Below are 24,714 nucleotides of genomic sequence, written 5' to 3'. Positions count from 1 at the left end.
CAATAATTGTTCTTGATAGATAGATAATTTGGATTTTATTGGATCAACATTTGAATTTAACAATAGATACGTTTTTACATTTACAAAAATCATTATGACATGACATTTGCCGTCTGCCAGATTGACAACCATAACAAATTAATTTAATTACAAAGATATAACCGTTTTAAATAACATATGTGTTTAAAATAAGGAATTATATGGAAACCAATAAAATTTAAAAATTCAAATAAGATACAGTTAAAGGTTTGTTTAATCAAAAATCTTCGTTAATTATTCTTGCTCTATATCTGAGCGCAATTACACAATATTCATAAAGTCTATTAACGTTCATATGATTCAATTCGTCCAGGACTTGCTCTTCAGATAAAACATCGCTCCCAAGAACGCTTCTTTTGGTTTCTTTCAGAGTTGGGCATCTTCCCAAAAAGTGAATAACGTATTCTCTTTCTCTCATTTTGCAAATGCTGCATTCTAATGGTAGATCAGGTCTGTGAGGCATAAAGTTCAGATTGATAAGCTCGCTGCGAAGTCTGACCATTGTAGCGATAACATTAACCTTATTAGAGTCACGAAAATTGTTTTTCTCGCTTGCTAGATCAAATCGTTAAGGCATCTTATCCACAGCAGCAGATTAGTACTACACGAAACAAAATAAGGGTAGAGCCTTGGTTTGACGAAAAATGCCAGAAGGCACGCAGAATTTCATTCGCATGGCTCAGGAATTTCAGAAACTCACCTCAAGGTCAATTTAGAAACATATACATCGAAGCTAATGCTACATATAAAAAACTGTGCAAAAGCAAAAAGCGAATGCATCAACCTTTTGGAAACTTGCATGGGAGCTAAATGGTAAAAAAACGTCAATACACAAAAATCTGTGTGCAAATATGCTAGCCGAACACTTTCGGAAACTCCTCAACCCAGAAATGATGCCATCTATCTGGCAATATGCAACACCTGGTATAACCAATGAAATATTGGACTCGCAGTTTACTGCACAAGAATTGGAGCAAGCGTTATGTACTCTTAAAGATGGGAAAGCAGCAGGCGCAAACGGTATCCCAGCCGAATTTTACAAATATGGCACTTCTGCACTTAATGATCGACTTCTAACGATGTTCAATAAAGTCATAGAGGGTAATTTGGTAGTGAATGAATTTCAAGAAGTTGTTATATTCCCAATACATAAGAAAGGATCATACTCGGATGCTTCAAACTATCGGGGCATTTCCTTCTTGAATTCAACATATAAAATTTTTACAACGATGATGCAGAAAAGGCTCAACAAGTAGATTAAATCTCAGAACATACTGAAAGAGTTTCAAGCAGGTTTTAGAGCAGGCTACTCTACAATGGACAATATTTTTATACTCCGAAATCTTGCAGAAAGCTTTATCGCTCAAAAAAGAAATTATATGTATTTTTCATCGAATTTCAAGCGGCATTCGATACAATAAATAGAGGTGCCTTATTCTACAAGCTATATAACGCGAGGTTATCGATGAAATTTGGACGTGCGCTAGAAAATCTTTATAGAGGAACGCGAGCGGCTGTATGAAATGGTGCAGAGTTGTCAGATTGGTTTGTGACCTCGTCGGGAGTAAGGCAAGGCTGCACATTGAGCCCCACTTTGTTCTCACTTTTTATAAATTGGTCCCAATATTTCTTTTGGATTTTTTTTGAAGAACCAAACTCTCCAACACCTCTCGCTACATTCGGGTTCGATTCCATCAGTTCGACTACCTTTTCATAGTTCTCTTGCAGCTGAACAAAAATGCATTGATTCATGTCATTTTATAGAAGAAATGAAATATACATATGAACCTACATTGTTTTATTTTGCGACATTTCTTTTACATAAGCTTTGACCTTTTCTCACACAATATGAACGTTTGACAAATAAGAACACGAATGACGTTTAATGAACATTCGATAACGAAAATAAAGTGAGATCAATCTTCGAAAAATGTACATTTAAGTCGAATCAACGGAATAAATTATCATACACAAATAAACAATTACCAACTTTGTTCGTCTGCGTTTAGGCCACACTCCCTTACTCATGAATATCTTCTGAAAAGGGAAAATCATCCGATCTCCCAATCATCAAATATATTGGATTTACCTGACACAATGTACATATACATATGTGTGAAAATTATGTAGAATTGTTCTCAAAATAAAGTAAATTCTTGATTTTCTCTTTAAGATTTCATTATAATTTTAGATTAGGCAAAGACGTTTTTTTATATATTCTAAGGGAAATAAAACCTTTTATAATACCTTCATCGATCCCTTCAATTCAAAAACTTGCTGCAACCCTCCGATTCCTAGCAGAAGGAAGCCATCAAAGATCAATTCACAGAAATACAAAATGTGATTTGAATGCGTTCAAAAATGTAAAAAAAAAAACGAAATGCAGAACATCCATTTGCATGTTCGAAAATCCAATTCACAACAACGAATTGTGGAACACCCAAATTCACTTTCGCAAAGTGTATTCACAATATAAGTAAAATGCAGAACATGGGCAACAAAAACACTCTATATATGTGTATATAGTGTTTTGATGAGCAATATACTGTTATTAAATAATAAATGAATCGTCAACAATTAGTAGAAGTCTTTCAAGAAATATAATGGATACTTTTGGCTATGGTATACGTACAAAAATCGAAGCTTGGAACGTTCGATCCTTGTATGGCGAAGGAAGATACGAACAGCTAGAGCGCGAAATGCTTCGTCTTAACATCAGTATCATGGGAATTAGTGAAACAAAGTGGAGAGGAAGAGCTAAATACAGATCTGACACTGGACAAACGAGAATGCTGTATTCCGGAGAGGATGAAAGAGAGGGTGGCCAAATGCTGCATGGTGTTGGAATTATGTTGAACGAAGTAGATAGGCGCAGTCTTATTTCTTGGGCGCCAATATCTGAAAGAATAATGACTGCAAGGTTCCGCTCAAAAATTCACAACATCACAATCGTTCAGTGTTACGCCCCCACAAATGAAGCGACCGAAGAAGACAAAACCGCTTTCTACACTCATCTTAACTCGGTTTACAGCAGTGTTCCGAGAGCCGATATCATAATCGTCATGGGAGACCTCAACGCTCAAGTCGGTGCAGACAATTACGGTCTGGAACGAGTTATGGGAAAAATGGCTTGGGGTCTCGAAATGGAAATGTTGACATGCTTGTCGACTTTTGTAACGCAAATCGTCTTGTAATTGGTGGGACTGTATTTAAACATAAGACGTGCAACAAAGTCGCATGGGTTCATACCGAAAATCACATCATGATTCAGCAGCGATGGAGGAAGTCTATGTGTGAATGCAGCAAGAAATCCAAAATTCATTACGAATGCTTTAAGTGATACCAACATAAGTCGTAAATGTGAGTGTTGACTCAGATGTTGACGAGATGCTGGATCCAAAACTGTACCTAGGCGTACGAGAGTTAGTGACTCTTGGATATCCCAAGACACCTGGGAAAAAATCGAGCTTCGTAAATCGTTGAAGCAGCAAATAAACGCCGAGACAGACGTTCAACGAAAGGCTGAATTACGAAACGAATATTGGATTGCACGCAAGATGGTCCATCGTTGTGTGAGACGTGACAGGAGGTCGAGGATAGATGGACTCGCTGAAAGCGCTACAAGAAGAGGAGACATCCGAGAATTGTACCAAATAGCCAAAGAAGTTGTCGGAAAAAAAGCAACAACAATCATCCTGTAATGAATGTGGATGGGACACTATTGGTATCAATAGAAGATGAACTTCGCAGGTGGAAGGATCAGGATGCCAAAAAAAAGGTGATCTCAAGAACTGCAACAATTGGCGTGGTATTACCGTTTTGTCCGTTTTCACAAAGCTAATGGCAACTTTAATCCTCGAACCGATAAAGGCCTAGAATTGAGACTAGACTGGCTTCCGCAGCGGTCGGTCGTAGAATTTCAAACACAGTTAAACCTCATGTTTGTAGATTTTGAGAAGGCCTTTGACCGAGTTAACCGAGAATGTATATGGAGATCACTTCTTAGAAGAGGAATTCCGCCAAAAATTGTTGCCATTATAAAGGAGTCCTACAACAATGCAAGGTGTTTCGTGTTGCATAATGGGTAGCTATTCGTCTCTTTCAAAGTGTGAGACAAGGGGATGTTTTATCGCCAATTCTATTTCTGCTGGCGATAGATGATGTTCTGACGGCCAGCGTCCGTACAACTGAGAGGCAAGGTATTAAATGGAAAACGTTTGAAAGGCTATGCCGACGATATATGTCTCATGGCAAATAACATCAGTGGGCTGAACGAGATGTGCCAAACTTTACGGGTGAAAGGAGAATCGTGCGGCCTCAAAATAAATAGCAAAAAGATAAAAATTATGGCAAAAGGGCCCCCAACACAACGTCGTATTATTCTGCATGACACGGGTGTTGAAGAGGTCGAACAATTTAATTAACTCGGAGGTATTGTATCAGCAAATGGTGGTACGGATCTGGACGTAAAAAGAAGAATAAATAAAGCTCACGTTGCCTTTGGTGCTCTGTCCCAAATTTGGAAATCCAGTCTCCCTACGCACTAAACTGAGATTCTTCGAATCCAATGTGAAATCCGTGCTATTATATGCTTGTGAAACATGGAAAGGCTCGGCCACCATCTCAAGAACATCGCAGGCTTTTGTGAACCGCTGTCTGCGTCACATCCTTAAAATTCGCTGGTCACAAACAATATCTAATCAGGAATTGTGGCGTAGGAGCTTGGACATCGACATCAGAAAGCGCAAATGGCAATGGATTGGTCACACACTGAGGAAACCAAACGATGATATTGCGAGGCAGTCCTTTAAATGGAATACTCAGGGGTCACGGCGGGTTGGAAAACCAAGAACAACATGGAAATCTACAGTGCTATCGGATCGAAAGCTAACTCCCAGACAAAGACGTGGCCACAGTTAAGGTATCTAGCTGCAGATCGAGAAGGATGGAGACGTTTTGATGACGCCCTATGCCCCGTACGGGGTTAGAGGACCTGATAATGATGATGATACTGTTATTTGACAATTCCAGCGTCAAAAAATAACCCCTGACTTAAATAAGACGCGTTCGGAAGAGAATCAGCTCTATCGTGAACCCCTTAAAAAAAACTATTATCATACTGGAAAATCTTTGCATTATGAACGGACTTCATGATACAGTTTGTAGGGATTCGTAAAAGTTTGCGATTACGATGGAATTCGTGGTGGGCCTAAATATCTCAATGCTATTTAATCTTTTACTTGGTTAAATTTATGTTAGTTTTCAGTACATAGTTTTCTCATATAAAATACACGAAGCGTTAGAAATTTATTCTTTAAATTTCTACAGCTCCGTGGCATTTTATAGTATCATCTTGCAGAGTGAAGGATATGAGGGCGTATAGTGTTACTGAAAATCATTTTTTTAATACGATAACATATCCAAAAGAAAAACAAGTACATAAGCTTTTTGTTCTCAATGCTTCATTTTTTCGTATCATGCGCATATTGTGTACATAATGTCGTTTTTTGTTTTTAAATAGAAAATCTGCCATCAGAATAATAAAATGTGGTTTTATTTTATTCGTTTTAAAAAAATGCGTTTTTCTCATTATGTATCCCTTGATTGGTTTTCTTTTCTTGTCTATTTGGGAACTCAACAAAAAATATACTTAAATTTTAAATATAATTTAATATTTATTTTTTGGGCTGTCTATCGATAACTGGTTGCACTGTTTTACCTGCACGAATATGTCCCCAACCGATTAAACTGCAAAAGGATAAATTCATAGGTTAAAAAAATCAAACTTCCATGTGTCTATTTATATATTTTACTTACCGCCAATGTTGCTCCACTCGACGACTTAGAGCAATTTTTTCACCAATTTCAGTACACACGGGTGTAGTAACAACAATTTTAGCTAAATCATCTCTTGTAGCACGCACCTTACCACCGGTACTCAATGAACCAATGTTTAGCAAAAGAACTTCATTCCTAGCTAGTTTTTGTACACGGGCACCCTTCTTGTCACCCTCTGTACGAACTCCCAATAGACGCTTCAGCAAATAATAAGATACTTCCAGTTCGGTGTAGATTTCTGGTAAGTGGCCAACAGCGCCAAGAACTTGACCGACTAAACGATCAGCACGACAAAGTGTCGGGTCAATTTTTGTGCCCACACCAATTAGTCCACCAGGAACGGCAAATTGCAATTCGTTTTGCTCGGTATACAAGGACACAATCCGCGAGAAAATAGGTCTACATGTTACATTACCTTCGGAGTCTTTTGTTACGACTCCTGGTCGCACTTCGATCTCCTGACCAACTTTAAGAACTCCACTCAGAATAGATCCACCGGCAACACCACCCTTCAGGTCGTGCACTTCACAACCGGGTTTATTGACATCAAATGAACGAATAACAATCAATCTTGGCGGGGAATCAAAGTTACGAATGGGAACAGGAATTTTATTGACAATATATTCGCAAAGTACCTTAAAAAAATAAATTAATAATGACGATCAACAAAAATAAACGTTATTGGTTTAGTTTTTGACTTACTTCAATGTTATATTTCATTTGAGCTGAAATTGGAACAATGGGACTTCCCTCGGCAACGGTTCCCTGGACGAACTTCACAATCACCTCGTGTTGTTCCTTGGCTTGGCTCTCTGTAACTAAATCAATCTTGTTCTGAAGAATGATCATATGCTTCAGCTTCATAATTTCAATGGCAGCTAGATGTTCTGCTGTTTGTGGCTGAGGACACGATTCATTTCCTGTGCAAGTCCAATATTAAATTATTGTTTTTGAATTGATTTTTATAAATTGTTACATTACCAGCAATTAATAGCAAAGCTGCATCCATCACGGCGGCACCGTTCAACATAGTTGCCATAAGAATGTCGTGACCGGGGCAATCGATAAAGCTCACATGACGAATCAATTGAAACCTACCCGAACACGCTGGCCGGGTGCAGGGAAAACTATCGTCCTTGCTGGAACCTCCAGAAATGAAACTAGCGGGACGGGGGCATTTTGGATTGTCGCATTTGTAAATTTTTGCGTTTGCATAACCTGTTGATGAAAATATAAAATATTATATATTTTTTATTTCTAATAAGTAAGCCTCAGTCTTTTAAAAATTGAATTGTTGCAACCAAAGACGCTTGCAAAGTACTGAATGAAGACGGATAATTTGTTGGATATCTTTGCAAATTAACAAACTAAAGTTTACCGGCTTACAGTTTTAAGCCGTCTTTGTTTATTTGCCGATTTATGTTTGACAGAAACAAAAGCAGATGTAAGCTTGGCAGGACTCACTTATTAATGATTTGATGTTTGAATATTTGCCGTGATTTATTATTTCTACCTGATAATAGTTAGAATTGTGTATAAATAAAAACAAATGTTTATAATTAATTTAAAATTAATAATTCAAACAAATATTTAAGTATTTTATCATTTAACGTAGCAGGATTAGCCAATAAAATATTATTCTATGATTTTTTTTCAATTTATAAATAAATATGATATTTTTATGTTGCATGAAACTTATGTAGATAAGAATATGGAACGTTTCGATAACTTCTTTCAACATTATGAACTACTCTGGATACCAGCAGAGAGATCGTCTGTGCAGGGGTGGGCTAGTGGAGGTTTTTTGTATGGTGTTAAGAAAGAATTGAAGAATGTAATCAAATGTAATTTTGTAAATCTAATGAACAGATATATAATCGGAATTGTTAGCAAAGGAGGAAAAATGTTTCTAATACCAATAAATTAAACTGCAACAAATGGATGGATGAATTCACCAGCTTATATAACTTCTTGTTGGAATTTGAGAAGGAAAATATTATGCTTATGGGAGACTTCAATGGTAGGGTTGGAAACAACCAAATAATTATTAACGAAGGGAGACAACCTGAATTATTTCCAGAACTAAGGACAGCAACTGATACAAAAATCGATGTAAATGTAAAAAAATAGGAATGTGTAAAACCATCGGACTAACGGTCGCTCAAAAAGTGATAAAGAAGGAAGTTTAACTTTTGTTAGGGGTGCTGCGTGCTCAACGATAGATTACTGCTTCATTAAAGGGAAATGGCTTGAGTGTGTCGATGATTTTAAGGTGAATGATTTAACTCATTCAGATCACCAACCAATATCTTTAAATATGATATACAGCTCTGATGATGGCAACACCATCGATCGCAGTTATCTATTACGAAAGCTGCAATGGAGAGAACAAATAAAAGAGAGATACAGATCGAAACCATCAGCGGAACAGACGAGCTAACAACCTGTATAGTCACAGTCGTAAGACCACTCCAATCGAGACAAAGGGAAAACAGACTAGGTATGATTGGGAATGCGAAGCAGCCAGAAAAAAGTCGTTCGCATTCTTAACGATACTGAAAAAAACTGGCACCACAAACACGACGAAGTACCTTTACCAAGAAGCAAACAAAAAGTTTGCTTTTCTAGAAGAGCTTACAACTCTATTTTTAATTTTGGAAAGGTACCGGAAAGCTTCAAGAAAAATATAATATTTCCTTTACTAAAGAAGGGTGACCCAAAAGATCTAAGCAATTCAAGAGGAATCTCGTTCTTCATTACAGTGAACAAAATATTTACTGGGATTATGTTGTAGAGACTGACGAACTAGATCCGATACAACGATCTACTCAGTGAGTTCCAAGCGGGTTTCCGAAAAGACTACTCCACCGTGGACAATATTTTCTCCCTTACTGGCATTGCGCAGTCATTCCTGGATAGAGGAAAGAAACTTTACGCATTCTTCATTGACTTTAAGGCTGCCTTCGACTCGATATAACCTAGGGATGTCAACGAAAATGCTCAAGATATTGCAGATATTGCAGATATTGCTTAGTTGCATTTCCAACTGATAATATGCTAGTAGAAGAAATCTATCAAGTAGACACCATTATGAGAGTACCCTCAGCAAGAAAACTTTCAATATTCTAGCAGAGAGCACGCGATAGCAAAATTTCTAAAATTTGGCTCTCAAATGGACAATCTCCTGACAGTTTCTTTAACTAGCAGAAGTACTCTCAAATGGACACGCACCTTTATGTGCGTTTTTTCTAATAGAAGACAAAATGAAATAAAATATCCTTAAGAGATAAGAGAGTTGATAATAGAGAAAAGAAGAGTTCGAAGAAAATGGCAAAATACTACATTTCCAGATGATAAAACAAAAAAACAGTTACAAAAATCGCCCTTGAAATCTCAAGATGGGAAATGGATCGGTAACCCGAAAGAAAAAGCTAACCTTTTCACTGAACATCTTGCGAATGTTTTTAAGCCATACTCATCAAACGCGGCTGAAAATAACTACAGCTTGTTGATAAGATAGATGAAAGTGAAATACTAATTTTAAGACTTAAAGAAATAAAAAGTATGTGTTTACATCAACTACCAAATAAAAAATCACCAGGTTACGATCTAATTACTGCTCAGGTTGTGAAAGAAATGCCATTGAAAGCCTTCATAAAACTCCAATATATAATAAATGCATGCCTTAAGCACTTAAGGTACGATCAAGAATACTCGGAATTGAAGAAAATAGAAGCCGGTGTACCACAAGGAAGTGTCCTAGGTCCTACCCTGTATTTACTAAACACAAGGGATATTCCAGTTGGTAATCACACCATAATGGCTACTTTTGCAGATGATACCGCAATTGTGGTACCCAAAAAATGTGTCTCTAAGGCAGCAGTAAAACTACAAAATGCCGTCGATACAGTGTGAGCTTGGACCGAAAAATGGCGTATCAAACTCAATGAAACAAAATCTTCACATATAAACTTTACAAATAAAAAAGATAAACAATATTCCAACAATCATTAATAATCAAGCTGTACCTTACGCCAATACGGCCAAATACCTTGGAATGACTTTGGATGCAAAGCTTAAGTGGAAAGAGCACATCAAAAAGAAAAAAAAAAGAACTAAACTTGAAATATAGAAAAATGTACTGGTTGCTTGGTAACAACTCCAACAAAACAAAATAATGCTGTATAATCAAGTACTAAAGCCTGTTTGGACCTATGGAATCCAATTATGGGGCTGTACAAAGAAAACAAATACCGAAATCATCCAAAAATTCCAAAACAAAATCCTTCGTGGAATAGTTAATGCACCTTGGTACATAAGAAATACCGATCTAAATCGTGACTTACAAATAGAAATGGTTACAGAAGTTGTTAAAAAATACGCTGTTTCGCACAACCAGAGACTGCAAAGTCATACTAATTCTGAAATGGAGTCCGTCTTGAATATAAGAAACCATGTTCGGAGATTAAGAAGAACCATACGTCATGAGCTTATGGTCTAAAAAAAAACATGGAAAAATATTAAAAGTTTAAAATTTCCCCAAAGTTATTGTACAAAGTTAAGAAAGAAAAATCGGAAGTCGATCCTTCAAGATTGGTCCTGATGAAGAGGTGGTTTTAGTGGTTAAGAGTCCCACACTACTTGGTGTCGAATACTGCCAAGTGTCTTTTGAAGATTTCCTCCTGTGACAAAAAAAAAACCTTTATGTGTTTAAGGGGCGTATTATTACTAGCGAGTCGAAAATTCGCCTAATGTCGAATGTTTTGGCGAGTTAACAGTTTGGTGGTATTACCAATTGGGAACTCCGTAGTTCGTCTTTGAAAACAAAACTGCCAACATTAAAAACTGAAATAAATATTTATAAAGACAGTTTGAAGAATATTGTTTTTTGTGAAAAAAGTAAATAAAAAAAAGTTAGCAGCAGCGTTGAATTATTTTTCGAGGATGAAAATGAAGAAGTAACAAATAAAGAAGAAAAAATCATGATCTGCAGATTGGGGAGAAGTTTAAGAGACGCTTCCAACCCACTGGAAGTACCACATAATTTGTAATAAAATTAACAGTAGATTTTTTTCATACTTTTGGTTTAGTAAACACGCATTTAAATATGGTTTAAGTCAGATAAGTTCAGTATTTCAAACGACTCAAAGTTCTGCAATTTCATTAATTTTAAAACTTGCGTGCCCACTACGATTTCTTGGATGTGGAAGTTATCAAAATAGTGTAGAAAATGACTCTGAGCTAGGTTTCTCCCAACCTACAGTTTCTGTAGGTTTAAGTGAAGTTCTTAATTTGCTTAAAGCAAGAATTTGCCCAGTTTAGATCAATGCTGATATGTCCACTAATGAAAAGCGAGAAACTATTTTTTTTTTCAAAGAGCAGGCTTACCAAGGTTGGATGTGTAGACGGAACTCAAATTGGTATCATAGCTCCTGCTCAGTTACAAAACCAATGTTTAAATAGAAAAGGTTTTTACAGCTTTAAATGCGATGGTGGTAAAGTACTTCAAAATTGAATCTTGATTTTTAGGTAAAGCTTTTTCTTTTTAAGACTTGTGACAATAATGGAGTAATAAGATTTATTGATGCTAGTTAGAATGGTGGTGGATAAATGGAGAGCGGTATATAATATCTTGATATATTAGGCTTGGTTTTTTTTTTTTGATGACGTCCCGACACCCTTGCCAATGTCGGGGTTTGCCACCATTAGCTCCACTAACTTTGAGAACTGGGCGTTGGCGTTGTTGGTTCTTTCAATGCTATACCGATAAAAGTTTTAATTATAATTTAATTTGTTCTTACCTTTATCGATTTTCATTAATTTTTTTTATGTTGCAACAAAAATCTAGACAACTTTTTCGAGTTCAAACAAAAACTGTGATTTTTTTCAAAGACAACAAGAATTACAGTTCGACCGATTATGACAGACAAAGGCGATCATTCGCCAATTGTAATAGAACGACATTTCAATTCGCCAAATTTTTTAAGTTCAACGCGAACGTCAACTTGGCGAATCGCAAACAGTAATTCGAAAGTCACATTCGCTTATTTTTTTAGGCGACTCGCGAGTGATACGAGGGCGGGTCAATAAGTCCGTGACTTTTCGAATTTCTGATCTCTTCACTGAAACAGCAACACTGCTCCTGTCAACTGGCATCTGTCAGTTGACTCCTGTCAAAATTTAAACTTGCTGTGTAAGTTAGATGGTGTTTGGCAGCTATTTTTATCAGACTTCTCACTAATTTAAGGAGAAAATGGAAAAAAGCGAATTTTGTGTGCTTATTAAGCATTATTTCTTGCGAAAAAAAAACATTACGGAGACCAAAGCTAAGCTTGATAAATGCTATAGGGACTCTGCACCATCGATTCTAATGGTAAAAAAGTGGTTTACTCAATTTCGTTGTAGCCGTACAAGCACTGCAGATGCCGAACGTCCTGGACGCCCAATTGAGGTCTCTACACCCGAAACAATCGAAAAAACTCACGATATGGTGTTGGCCTACCGAAGATTGAAAGTGCGAGAGATTGTGGAAGCCGCAGGGATCTCGCATGGCTCAGTGGTTTCAATTTTGAATAATCACTTGGGCAAGAGAAAGCTTTCCGCAGGATGGGTGCCGCGTTTGCTCACAGTCGACCACAAACGCAATCGTGTAACAACTTCACAGGAAGGTTTGGCGTTGTTTAATCGCAATATGGAGGAGTTTTTGCGCCGTTTTGTAACCGTGGACGAAACATGGATCCATCACAACACACCAGATACCAAACAACAGTCAAAACAGTGGGTTTCTAAGGGTGAATCGGCGCCAAAAAAGGCCAAGGTGGGTTTGTCAGCCAATAAAGTTATGGCGACTGTTTTTTGGGATGCACGCGGGATAATCCACATTGACTACCTTCAAAAGGGAAGAACAATCAATGGGGAATATTATGCCAACTTATTGGACCGATTTTTCTTTTCCACCAAGACAATGCAAGGGTGCACACATGTTCAGTTGCCATGGCAAAAATCCATGAATTGCTCCCTCATCCACCCTATTCTCCAGATTCGCTCCGAGCCACCACTTCTTGTTCCCAAACCTGAAGAAATGGCTGGGTGGAAAAAGATTTAACTTCAATGATAAAGTCATCTTGCAAACAAAGGCCTATTTTGAGGACCTCGAAAAATCATTTTTTTTGGAAGGGATACAAAAATTGGAGAAGCGTTGGACAAAGTGTATAGAGCTCAAGGGAGACTACTTTGAAAAATAAAATTATTTTTTATAAAAAAATCTGTGTTTTATTCCAAAAGTCACGGACTTATTGACCCGCCCTCGTAATACGGCCCTAAAACACAGAAAAAGTAACTTGACCTAAATGCAATCGAGCATATATGGGATAAATTGTGGCGTTGAGTTGCTCAAAAGAACTTTAGAAACAATGTGGACCTTTAGGCAGACCTTCAAGCATGTTAGAAACATGTCTTCGCAATACCTAGACGCTTTGAAGAAGCCAAGGCGTCGAAAAGAAATGCAATTAAGGACTAAATATTAAGTGTCCGATTATGTGTGAGGTTTTAAATTAATATTAAATTGCTGGCTAATGGCTTGAATTTTAATGTTGGTTTATTTAAAATAAACACGTGTTTAAACGTCATACAAAATGGTTAATAAGTTTTGTACTCTTCATATATTTTCTTGGAGAAAATGCATAGCGAAAATTTATATTTCATGTGCCCGATTTGCTGTCAACTTCTGGGTCAAAAACACCATTAACAGTAGAAGTTAGAACCTTATGAGTACCACCTTAGTCTTATGAATTAAGCATTGTATCTAAGTACTCGTATCCTATTGTCTATTGAACCTATTTTGTGCTGTGTTTATGTGTCTATGACGAGAAGGAGGAGTAGTAAGGAACACTTTTGCATCCCCTTGAAACGGTAAAAACAACTTCATGGACAAATTCTATTTCTCATTCCATCTAACTCTTATAAATTTACATACATTACAACGAAGACTAGTGAGAATGACGATTGAAATAGAAACAGGTTTTGTTCAATTCGTTTAAACGTAATACAGTAAAGTTAATTTGTTGCCTTTAGCTTATTTCGTTTTTATACATACAATTTTTGAAAGGATCACTGGCTTAAGTCCGTATCCTTGAAAAAAGCACCCAAAGCTGCAGTAGAATCACCAACTGTCGGGTATGTCCCGGTTAATAAATTCAGCTTTGCATTTTACAGCACAAAATGATTTCAATGATTTTATTTCAATTTCGGTTTTCCATATATTTACTTATTTAAGTGCGAAGGAAAATGACGCAATAGAGATAGCGGGGTCAGAGATTTCTGAAGGTTTTATGTTTGGTGGTGTACCAAGTACCAGTTCCACGGTGATCAATGCTACAGAAAAAAAATCAGTTAAAAGGAAGTACCACGAATCATATTTGAATTTTGGATTTGCTGACACAAGTGAAAACAAATAAATGCGTAATTTCCGGCAAAGTGTTGCCGAACAGTGCAATGTTTCCTGCAAAAATGAAAAGTCACTTTGCAGGGATTCCTCCGGATTGCAAAAGCAAACCCACTGATTTTTGTAAGAGAAACTATGCTGAACTTACTAAATCTCAAACGATTATTACTTATGACTCAAAGACAGTGAACTAAAATGCCTTGATGGCTTCCTACTTGGTAAGTTTCCGAATCGCGCAAATTGGTGAAGCCCATACCATTGCTGAAAACTTAATAAAGCCATGTGTTAAAAAAATTGTTGAATGTTTGGGTGAAAAGGACAAAAAATTAGTTGACACTGTTCCTTTGTCAAATAACACAATATCAAGACGAATCGAGAAGACTTAGCGGAAAATGTGAAAGCTACTTTTCTTTTACGAATAAAGTCACAAAATATGCGCTGCAAATATATGAATCAACGGATTTTGCAGGTATGGCTATTTTAATAGTATTTGTGCGCTTCTAATATCTACAGTCCCTTCAAAAAGATCTGTTCTTCTGCAAGCCGTTGCCAATTTTTAATTTGATTGCCATTTTTTTTTTATTGTAAATGACATACCATGGGTTAGATGCGTGAATTTATGCACGGAGGGTGCCACGGCCATGACTGGGAAAACGTCCTGTGCCGTCGTCGCAAGAATAAAGCAAATTGTTAAACGATGCACCAGTAGCCATTGCGTTTTACACCACCATGCCCTTGCAGTGTAAAAATGGCGGTGTTGGACGAAAGCGTGAACATATTTAACTTTTTTAAACCACGTGAAAATAATACAAGACTTTTTAAAGTATTGTGTGATGCCATGGGTAGTCTACATACGCCTTTACTTCTTCACGCGCATAAGTAAGGTAGCTTTCTCGCGAAAAAACACTTACGTGACTCTTTGAAATGATAGCTGAAGTTAGAACCTTCGTCATTGGCTACAACATTGTTTTGGGGGAAATGTTGTTGAGCGTTCGTTATTGAAATCTGTCAGATATATTTAAAAAAAAATAATGATTTAAGTGTATCACTCCAGGGAAAGGCAATAATTGTTTTCGATGCCATAATTGTTTTCGAAACCTAGAAATAGATTTGGACAATCCCGATGATGTTTAAAATGAGTTTAATATCCACCTAGTAAGTTTGCTGGATAGCTTTTTCCACTATTTTCCAGACGAATTCCACCTGAACATTAAGGAAAACGTATGGTAATGTACTACGCCGCTTTGGAAAAACCACCTTCCGTGACATCGCTGCAGTTTGAATTCTTGATTGATCTTACAATAAATTCTTCGATAAAAGAACTTTTCACAACAAAGACGTCTTTATAAGAATTCTGGTGTATGTTGAAAGACTTGTTCAGTTACTATCAAAGAAAACTAAAATAATTCTTCTGCCGTTTGCAACTACATACATACATGTGCGAATCAAGGTTCTCTGCATATGTTGGAACTAAAACAAAAAGTTTCACGCAAAAATTGCTCTACGACTGCTGATCTAAAGAATACATAACATTGACCCACAGTAAAAAAAAAGATTAAGTTTCAAATCAACAAAAAAAAGGAAAGAAAAAACACAAAAGTCTAAACTATATGATCTATTACCAACAGCAACGTAAAATTTCTACAAATAATAAAGAACAATTATTTTAAAAAAGTTTTTATTGTTATTTTTTGAAAAAAAGTATAACGAAAAATAATTATATTTAGATGCTCAATTATCTAATAGTTTTGCTAAAAACAAAAAAAAATAAACAAGTCAAACCACATTTACCTCAAACTAAAACTCTTAATAAAGAATAATGTATGATTTTCGTTTGGTTAAAAAAAAAGTTAATTTGTTATGAAAACTTAAGCAATTTAACAATATAATTCTTACACACGACCTTAGTAGTTAAATGATGCACTAAATTAAAATAAAACCTTTCGGCAATTGTCTGCTCCACATCGACAAGCAACCTTTTCCGCCTCTGATAGATTTTCATATTTTAAATCTGTTTCGTGGTCACGGCAGATGTAGTCAAAAGTCAATTCCTCTCCGGCCTTAATTGGTTTTATTGCGAAGAACGCTAATCTTGGCATATTGATGTCCAAGCAATTTATCCATGCTGGGAATACTGCCAAATTTGGGTCGCATGAATGATTAATGAAATGGGATACATTGCCGTAAAACGCTGCGTCAATAGTATACACACTTTCTGCCGATGTATTATAGTCTAAGTCGAACAAGTATGTTCGTCCAATAGCATCATACTGTTTGCCACGTTCGTTAGCTTCATCCGCCAGCAAAATCTCACCAACGTATTCACAAATAAATTCACCTTTTCGAATGGCGCTATTTGTTCGAAGGGCCCAACCACAGCCATTGTTCGTTTTAAAAATACACAGCGAAACCTTTCGTCCACGCTGAATAGTCCTATTGATGCAATCTGGACCGCATTGGCATAATTTATTGCATTCATAGATAGCCTCTCCGGAACGTATTCTAAGTCGTCCACTTTTGTCATAAGCGAATTTGCTTCCAGCCATTTTCGAGCAACACGCCGAGCCTGGTTCACAACTCTCACATTTGCAACCAATTGGTGGATCGTCCATAATATTTACTCCTTTTCCAGCAATACTGTTCTTGATATAGTTGAATAGTGGATCAGGCACGTCAAAGTCAGCCTTGTTCTCTACAGTCACCTTTGCGTCGTCTTCAATCTCGTTTACCATCATCTCCCAGCGGGAGATATCCCTCAGTTGTTGCATGCGTTGCATGATAAAAGGTTTCATTAAAGTTGCCTTCTTTATGCGATCTCTAATCTTGCCCGATTCAATTTTGCTCTTCGATCCAGACAATTTAAATTGCGCCAGTAAAACCAAATCCGACTGATGTGCCAATATATCAAAACCATCTAAATCCCCTACATTCACGTCAGCTGCCGTAAGTACTTCATTGTTTTCCTCGATTTCTTTATGAATCGAACTGTTAATGATGTCTATTGTTTCCTCGTATTTTGTTAGTTCCTCTTCAAGGAATATGCTTAAATGCTGACACTCTTTTACATTAGCAAATGGCTCCCATGTATTTGTGCTTGGTGGGTAATCCATCCATTTGACAAAGTATAACGGTTGCGAATGATGTGACTCCATACTCTCAATAGATTCCACCACATACTCGCCTTTTGGCTTAGATTTACTTTTTTTGCTTTTAGATTTACTTGCATGTGTTGTTGTTGGTGTACTTTGTCGTATACGGAGACTCTGAACCGATTCCAGATCGGATACGTCAACAGCACTTTCATAACCCGAACTTGGGCTCGATGCGTGTCTAATTGATCGGTCGTTTGTAGGTGTCATTGGTAATTGAAATCTTAGTTCATCGTGAAGTTGTTCACGACGATTTTTTTGGTACTTATGATTAACTTCTTTAATGAACGCGCGTAGAAGTTGCCTCGATTTGGCTATTCGCACAAGTTTTTCATATGGAATACGTTCTGTAATTATAAAAAAGAAAGAAAAAATAATAAATAAATTGCTGGAGCCATACAAAATTTATCAAACAAAAAAATTACTAAACCAAAATCAAAAATCAAAAATAAGAAAACAAAAATTATTTATAATTTGAATGCCCTATCAGTTATTTATTTTTTAATTTAAGAAAATTATTATGATTCCAGCATTTTATTTAGTTTTTCTTCTTTCTTTAGTTTTCACAAAACATATTTCATATGAAAAATAAATTAGACAAAAGAAGTTTATATGGTATAATAGTAACTGAAACATCTTGAGAAAAAAGTGGGTCGTGTTGTTTTTAAGAATGTGTCGAAAGGCTATCACCAAGGCGAATTAGAACGATTTAATGAAGTTTTTTTTTTTTTTACTTTTTGCTTCTTCGGTTGACAAAAATAGCTCCATCCTCGTATTATAAGTAAACTTTTCGTTACTTGTTGCCATCGCAGGACTTTCAATCTTACAAACTTTCTCTAACTAATACTTCTAAGCTCGATTTGATATACAGCTGTTTAGTTGACTTAAATCTATTTGATCTCAAAAAGGATTCACTCAAGCCATCAATTATTACATTTAATAGCTTTACATAAGACCTAAGCAAGGAATTTCTTTTTATTCATAAGTTAAATGGTAAAGTTATAGCTTTCTCCAAGATAGTTAAACTCGAACATTTTGCTTCATTAACTTTCGATGAGTAGTATTCTACCCTCTTTCTCACACTTTCATGAAACTTCTCTTCTTTTATGGGGTGATGCATCAGGTTAGGTTAGGTTATAGTGGCTGCCCAAGATGGAAACGGACACACATAGGCCAGTTTAATGGCCCATTGTGATACCACATGAATCTTGAGGCTTCATCCTAAGCTCAATGGTCGTTCAGAGTACACACCTTCACCAACCCCTTCTTTTGTTTTTTAACCAACTGTATAAAAATGGATCGACTCATCCTCCAAGAATATCCTATCCTCCCAAAAAGATCTGGGAGGTATAGAAATCTGGAAGTTTCTGTCGAATTGCAGTTGGGGGATGGTGTAGTCTGTGTGCTTTGCATATGATTCCAAATACCTTAGAATAACGGAGTGGCCAATGTTGTTGTTAGTCCACTGCGACGAAGCTTTGAGGCGAATAGCAGAGCTTGCAGCTATTTGTTTGCTTAATATGTCAAGAGGTGTTAGGCAGAGTAAGGTGTCCAGTGCCGCTTATACATAGGCACGCTGAACGTTGGACTTTATTTAACTTATCCCTGTTTATACCTTTCTCTAAAGCAGTCCACCATACTGCCACACCGTACATTAAAATCGGTCTGATTACCGATGTGTATAGCCAATGCGTGATTCTGGGTCGTAAGCCCCATTTATTACCAATAGCTTTTTTGCAAGAAAAGAGAGCTACAGTAGCTTTATTGACTCTTTCGTGTTCCAGTTAGGATTTCATTCACCACCAGGTTCCAGAGCAGAGGGGATAGAACACCACCTTGCGGTGTCCCTCTACTAACGAATCGTCTGCCAGAAGAGTTGCACAATTTTGAGTTAATTATTCTGCTAGTAAGCATTAAATGAATTAACTCCCGAAGCGAACTCTCTACTTTTAAAGATGTGAGTGCAGATGTGTCCACGTTGTTAAAGGCACCTTCGATGTCAAGAAAAGCAACCATAATGAACGCTTTATGGTGGAGGGAATATTCCACGGTGCGTACTAAAGTGTGTAACGCTGTTTCCACCGATTTGCCTTTACAGTAGGCATGTTGAGACGAAGACAGAAGTCTTGTATCGATACTTGCCCTTAAATGGATATCAATCAATCTTTCCAAGGTCTTAAGAAGGAATGATGATAGACCTAAAGGTCTTAGATCTTTAGGATTGACTTGCGAGCATTTACCTGCTTTGGGTATACAAACAACTTCAACTTCTCTCCATGCCGAGGGAACATGGACCAGGTAAAGACAGCTGGTAAAAATTGCCTCAAGGATTGGTGCAATTATGTCAGAAGTCTTTTGGAACTCGGCTGGATTATTCCATCTGATCCTGCAGATTTAAATGGTTTGAAGCTGTCAAGAGCCCATTGTAGGTTGTGCCTTGTGATCAGACCTTGTGGATATGCTGAACGTATATAATTGTTGCAAGTTTCGGTAAGAAAACTACCAGGAAAGTGAGTGTCCAATAGTAAGTTCAGCGATTCATTACTTGAATTTGTCCAGGAGCCGTCTGCATTTTTCAAGCAACTTGGCATCGCTGGACTAGTTGAAAGAATTTTCCGTAACCTAGAGGTTTCAGAAGTTTCTTCTATCGTTCCACAGAAGGATCGCTTAGATTTCCTTAGTGTTTCTTGTAGATTCTTAGGGATTCTTTGTAAGAGTCCCAGTGAGAGGATAGTCTTGCGGGTGCCTCTATAAATCATTTAATTTGTTTGGGAACATTTCAGAATGTCCCTAGGTGGCAAGGATAAGACGTCGAATATGTCGTCAAAAAAGTACATTTATAATATTGTCATTCGTCTTTTGGCTAGGTTTGGTAGAATTTTCACAGAAAAAGTAGAAGTTATCCTCTTCCGCCTTCAACTTTCGCATGATTTAGAACAGTGTTTTTCAACCTTAAACATGACACGGACCCTTTATTGATGTAAGTTATCAAGTCATAGATAAAAAAATGTGTGCAGATATGGGAGCACTCCACCAATTTACTTTACAATACTGAGGTTAGGTGGTTGTGGAGAGTCAAAGTACTAGCCAGAGGTTGGAACTTCGCGTTGAACTTTTATTAAATTTGCAGCAGGCTAAGTCAGAATACTCCAAATTCATATGTGAGCCGGAAATCGTTTTGAAATTGGCTTTTCTTTCTGACTTATTTGAGCATTTAAATATCTTGAATAAAAGTCTTCAATAAAGGCGGGATGAAAATCACTGCTAAAGACAAAATCCATGACTTCAATAAAGGCGGGATGAAAATCACTGCTAAAGACAAAATGCATGACTTTACAAACAAAATTGAATTTTGGTCGTCGCCTCTTATATTAATTTTCCTCGGCACAATCTTTTGTTGAAGAAGTCGGATGTGAGATAAATATCAAGGAATTTATACCTGGTATGAAAATGGTGTTAGAAAAGTTGAAAGATGAAATGTGTCATTACTTTTCAATGGAACAGATATCGAGGAATATTGTGTAAAGGTGGATCTTAAAAACGTTTTTAAATGCAGCTGTTAATGAGGCAAATTTGGCAGTCAAGCATAAGGAAAGTCTGTCGAATCTATCTGCCGATGGGGTGCTACAATTGGAATTTAAGTCAAGGAAATAAGAATACCCTGAATTAACATTAGAAGCTTTAAAGTGTTTGATTCCATTTGCCACTTCGTGTCTGTGCGAGTTGACATTTTCATCAATGGCCCAAATTAAAAGTAGAGAAAGAAATCGTTTAAATTTGGAAAACGATTTAATTCTCAATGTAGCAAAAACGGATCCACGATGGGAGAAATTGATTTCCGAAAAACAAGCGCAATACTCGCATTAAGAATAATTTGTTTTTTAATTTGACACAACTGTTTAATGTTGTTTATTTGTCCTTTAATTGTCATTTTTCTTAATAAATCTTTTTAAACTTTTTTTTTTTTAACTGAAGTACTTTCTCAACCATTTGGAATTCCTCTTAAGAATCCACCAACACGTTGAAAAACACTGATTTAGAAGAAGTAGAAGTTATCCTCTTCCGCCTTCACTTTCTCACTTTCTGTACACAAATCGGATGATCAGAGACCCATTCTATTTATGTGGGAACGCAATTAGTTGTAACCTGTTGCTTGCAATTTCAATTAAACTTTGTTGGATAAGCCCATTTACTCTTTTCAGTGACTTGTAAATCATTGATACAATACAGTTGGGATGAATCATTCATCTGTTTTTGCCCAATTTGCCTACATCTTCATTTCCGTCAATTTCACAGTGACCTATGAACCAACGAAGGATGGCCGTATTGGCTTCACTGAATAAAAGAAGCATCCTCTGTTCGTTTTAGACGTAATGCACTTTTGGCCGCCAGTTCTTTCAGCCAAAGTTACTTTCAATATAGTTAACCATCCCATATACATGCATTGCCGAAGACATTTATATTTCGTTTTATAAAACGAATAGGCTCCACCTTAGCATAATCTGAGATTAAGATAAATAATCTCTTAGACTTATTACCTATACTATAGGTTTTAGGTAAACTTTTATAAATCACTATATCAACTCTAATTAGTTGAAATGTGAGCCAATGATTTCTATCAGTTTGTCAACTTTACAAAAACACAAATTTGTTAGCTATCTCAAAGAAATTTAACAACTTTTTCTACCTCAAAAAAAAAATACACCTTTTTTTAATACAAATATTTGTATAGACTCTTTTGGTTCTTATTTTATAGGCGCAAAACCAATTAAACTGACAGACAAGAAAGGCGAGGAGAAAAACTAGAGATTTTTAAGTACACGGGTTTAGGGTTAATGGACTTACGAATTTAATGCTTCCCTATGCAGATTAGGAATTGCCAGTAAAATGAAAATATATGCAGGACAACGACCCGAAGCCTACTGCGAGGTCGACGAAGTCATGGTTTCAAGATAATTCTGGGGATATCATTGACTGGCCACCATGCAGTCCAGACTTAAACCTAATCAAAAACCTTTACGAATTTAAAAAGAAGTAAATAAGCATAAAATTAGCAATTTAAATCAATTGTATGAAATCATAATGGCAGCTTGGAATAATATAACCCAAGGATTCCAGAAAAACCAACTGAGGAAAAAAAAGGATAAGAAAATTAAAATATTACTTATCCTGCTATCATTCTTAATTAGTTCTCCACAACTGTAAGGTGAAATAAAATAAAATTTTAATACAAGACAGAAGGGCAAAGAAGAAAGAAGGAACAAATTACAACAGCACGAGGTAAAGTTCGAAACGGTCCTCCATTTTCTACTAACCACGCTCCCTGATGCTTGATTTTGGTGATCGAAGGGAAACGATGCTTCATCAGTGAATAGCAGATCCCAGGGACTTTGAATATGATATAGACGGATCGATTACAAATGCACAACTGAAAACATCCATCTTTTCGCAACTTTTCAAATTTTGGAATATTCGATTTACTACGAATAACCCCAGAAAAACAAAACTATCACTTTTCCTGTACGATCATTTTTGAGGCCGTTGTGGATGGGAAAAAAAGTTTTTAACTTGTCTTAGAACTTCAATATAAATTTAATGGTTTTTAAAATATGAACACCTTTATTTAAAGCCAAGCATGGATGATGATTTTTCTTCATTTTTCTTTCACTTGCTTGGCAGGGAATAGTAAAGATTTTATTTCGTGTTTTCTTTTACTGGCCACGGCACGGCAAAAAGGGCGGGTAGGTACCTAATACAATTCAAAGTAATTTGTTTGTATGTTTATTAAATGATTCATTTAATGAAAACAAGTCTTTTTACGTTGTTGTTGCATTTATTGGCATCTTTCATGTTTCAATGCCAGAAATTCTTGAACCTGAATAAACAACTTTTTTTCTTAATAAAGAAAGAATGTAATATTTATGATTATGGTCTACAGTAACAGTAAATGTAACTACAATCTCGTAATTTTCAAAAACTTACCGAGCTTGATGGTGATGTTCCTTTCGAGTTCGTTTTTAAAACGAACAGTTTGCACTCCTGAGAGTGCTTTCACCACAGTCGATTTACCGTGAGCGACATGGCCAATGGTTCCAATATTAATTGTTGCCTGACGCGAAATTACTTCCGGTGAGAGGGCAGTCAAATTATTGATATCCTAAAAAGTAAAAATATAACAAAATTAGACATCTATAAAAATTATAAATTTAAAGAAAATGCAATCAGGAAACTTTTTTTTTGTATTTGAGGTTAGGATTTTGTTGAGATTGCATCAGCTGCAAGAAATCAACTCGTATGTCTTGCGATTTTGTGTATTCTACGCTAATCTTAAAACTAAAGACATTTTTTTCTCACATTCAGGATAATAGATTTAAGTTAGTAAAAGCATTCTGGTAAAAATATAGCCACGTGCCACCACAATGGATCACGAAGATTTCCCTCTCAGTATGTAGAGTTTGCAACGCCAACAAATTTGGTCGCACATTTTCAATATGAGGTACTACTTAAGGGTGGAATAGCTGCGGCATTGCGGCTTTTGGAAAGGATTTTGTAAGATACTTACGAGGTTTTCAAGATTCTGCTCCTGCAAATTTGTATTCACAGTAATTTGGCCCTCCGTTGTTGACATTTTTATAAATTAATTATGTTGGAACTCTTGGCAAATTAATAAAAGTTAGATCCAACCTCGTTCCACCGAAACATCAAAAATTGTCGACACTTTTGAAAAGACTTTTTTTTTCTATTCTAATGACTAGGCTTATAGCTTGTGGATCGGCTTTCACGGCGCGGCGGCTTTGGCTGATTTTGTTTTTAATGGACGCATTCAGCGTTATAAGTGATGCCAAGTTCTCAAAAATTAAATCTCATGTATTTCTATCATCAAAATCGAAAACATATTTTTGGACATTTTATATTTCTTAGAACTCAGAGGTTTATACATTTTTAGAAATATAAATAAAATTTGTCGTACACATTTTTTCTTATGCTGTCATAATCTTAGGACTAAATGTTTATGATTCAATTTTTCATGGATTTTCTGCCACTATTTAAAAAGGATAAAAAGACTTTCAAATCTCATTTGATTTCTAGGTGGGAGTGAATAGTTAATTAAAGCAATCTGAGAGAACGATACAAATGTATCTCAGATCTGTACATATATAAACTGATCAATTGAAGTCGCTTTGCATAAATGGTGGATTTACTTGTATCTACACTTCTAAATCTGCAGACAGAGGGGATGCAATA

At 36.3% G+C, this 24,714-nt stretch overlaps 2 protein-coding genes across 2 annotated transcripts; both read right to left on the bottom strand.

Annotated features, from left to right (window-relative positions):
• Positions 1-5,571: 5,571 nt before the first annotated feature.
• On the bottom strand, positions 5,572-24,202 carry LOC129938391 (eukaryotic translation initiation factor 2 subunit 3). The gene is made up of 6 exons (XM_056045921.1): positions 24,032-24,202; positions 23,452-23,626; positions 6,859-7,095; positions 6,580-6,797; positions 5,857-6,512; positions 5,572-5,787 (listed from the first exon to the last, which is right to left on the bottom strand). Exons 1-6 carry the CDS (start codon positions 24,095-24,097, stop codon positions 5,715-5,717), a joined length of 1,425 nt encoding a protein of 474 aa, XP_055901896.1. The 5' UTR covers positions 24,098-24,202; the 3' UTR covers positions 5,572-5,714.
• LOC129938390 (histone-lysine N-methyltransferase Su(var)3-9) lies at positions 15,988-17,834 on the bottom strand. Its single transcript, XM_056045920.1, has one exon. The coding sequence runs from the start codon at positions 17,677-17,679 to the stop codon at positions 16,249-16,251; it is 1,431 nt and encodes a 476-aa protein (XP_055901895.1). The 5' UTR covers positions 17,680-17,834; the 3' UTR covers positions 15,988-16,248.
• Positions 24,203-24,714: the final 512 nt, after the last annotated feature.

The sequence above is a fragment of the Eupeodes corollae genome, chromosome 1, assembly GCF_945859685.1.
Source record: "Eupeodes corollae chromosome 1, idEupCoro1.1, whole genome shotgun sequence".
NCBI classification, from domain to species: Eukaryota; Metazoa; Arthropoda; class Insecta; order Diptera; family Syrphidae; genus Eupeodes; species Eupeodes corollae.
This window is presented reverse-complemented; position numbering and strand designations above follow the sequence as displayed.

What these genes read in the sequence shown, in the direction of transcription:
- LOC129938390 (XM_056045920.1), bottom strand. Translation starts at nt 17,679, where the DNA reads ATGACACCTACAAACGACCGATCAATTAGACACGCATCGAGCCCAAGT.
- LOC129938391 (XM_056045921.1), bottom strand. Translation starts at nt 24,097, where the DNA reads ATGTCAACAACGGAGGGCCAAATTACTGTGAATACAAATTTGCAGGAG. An exon ending in AGCAGAATCTTGAAAACCTC is followed by an intron (nt 23,627 to 24,031) that starts GTAAGTATCTTA and finishes TTTACTTTTTAG; the next exon opens with GATATCAATAATTTGACTGC. An exon ending in GAACATCACCATCAAGCTCG is followed by an intron (nt 7,096 to 23,451) that starts GTAAGTTTTTGA and finishes TTTCATCAACAG; the next exon opens with GTTATGCAAACGCAAAAATT.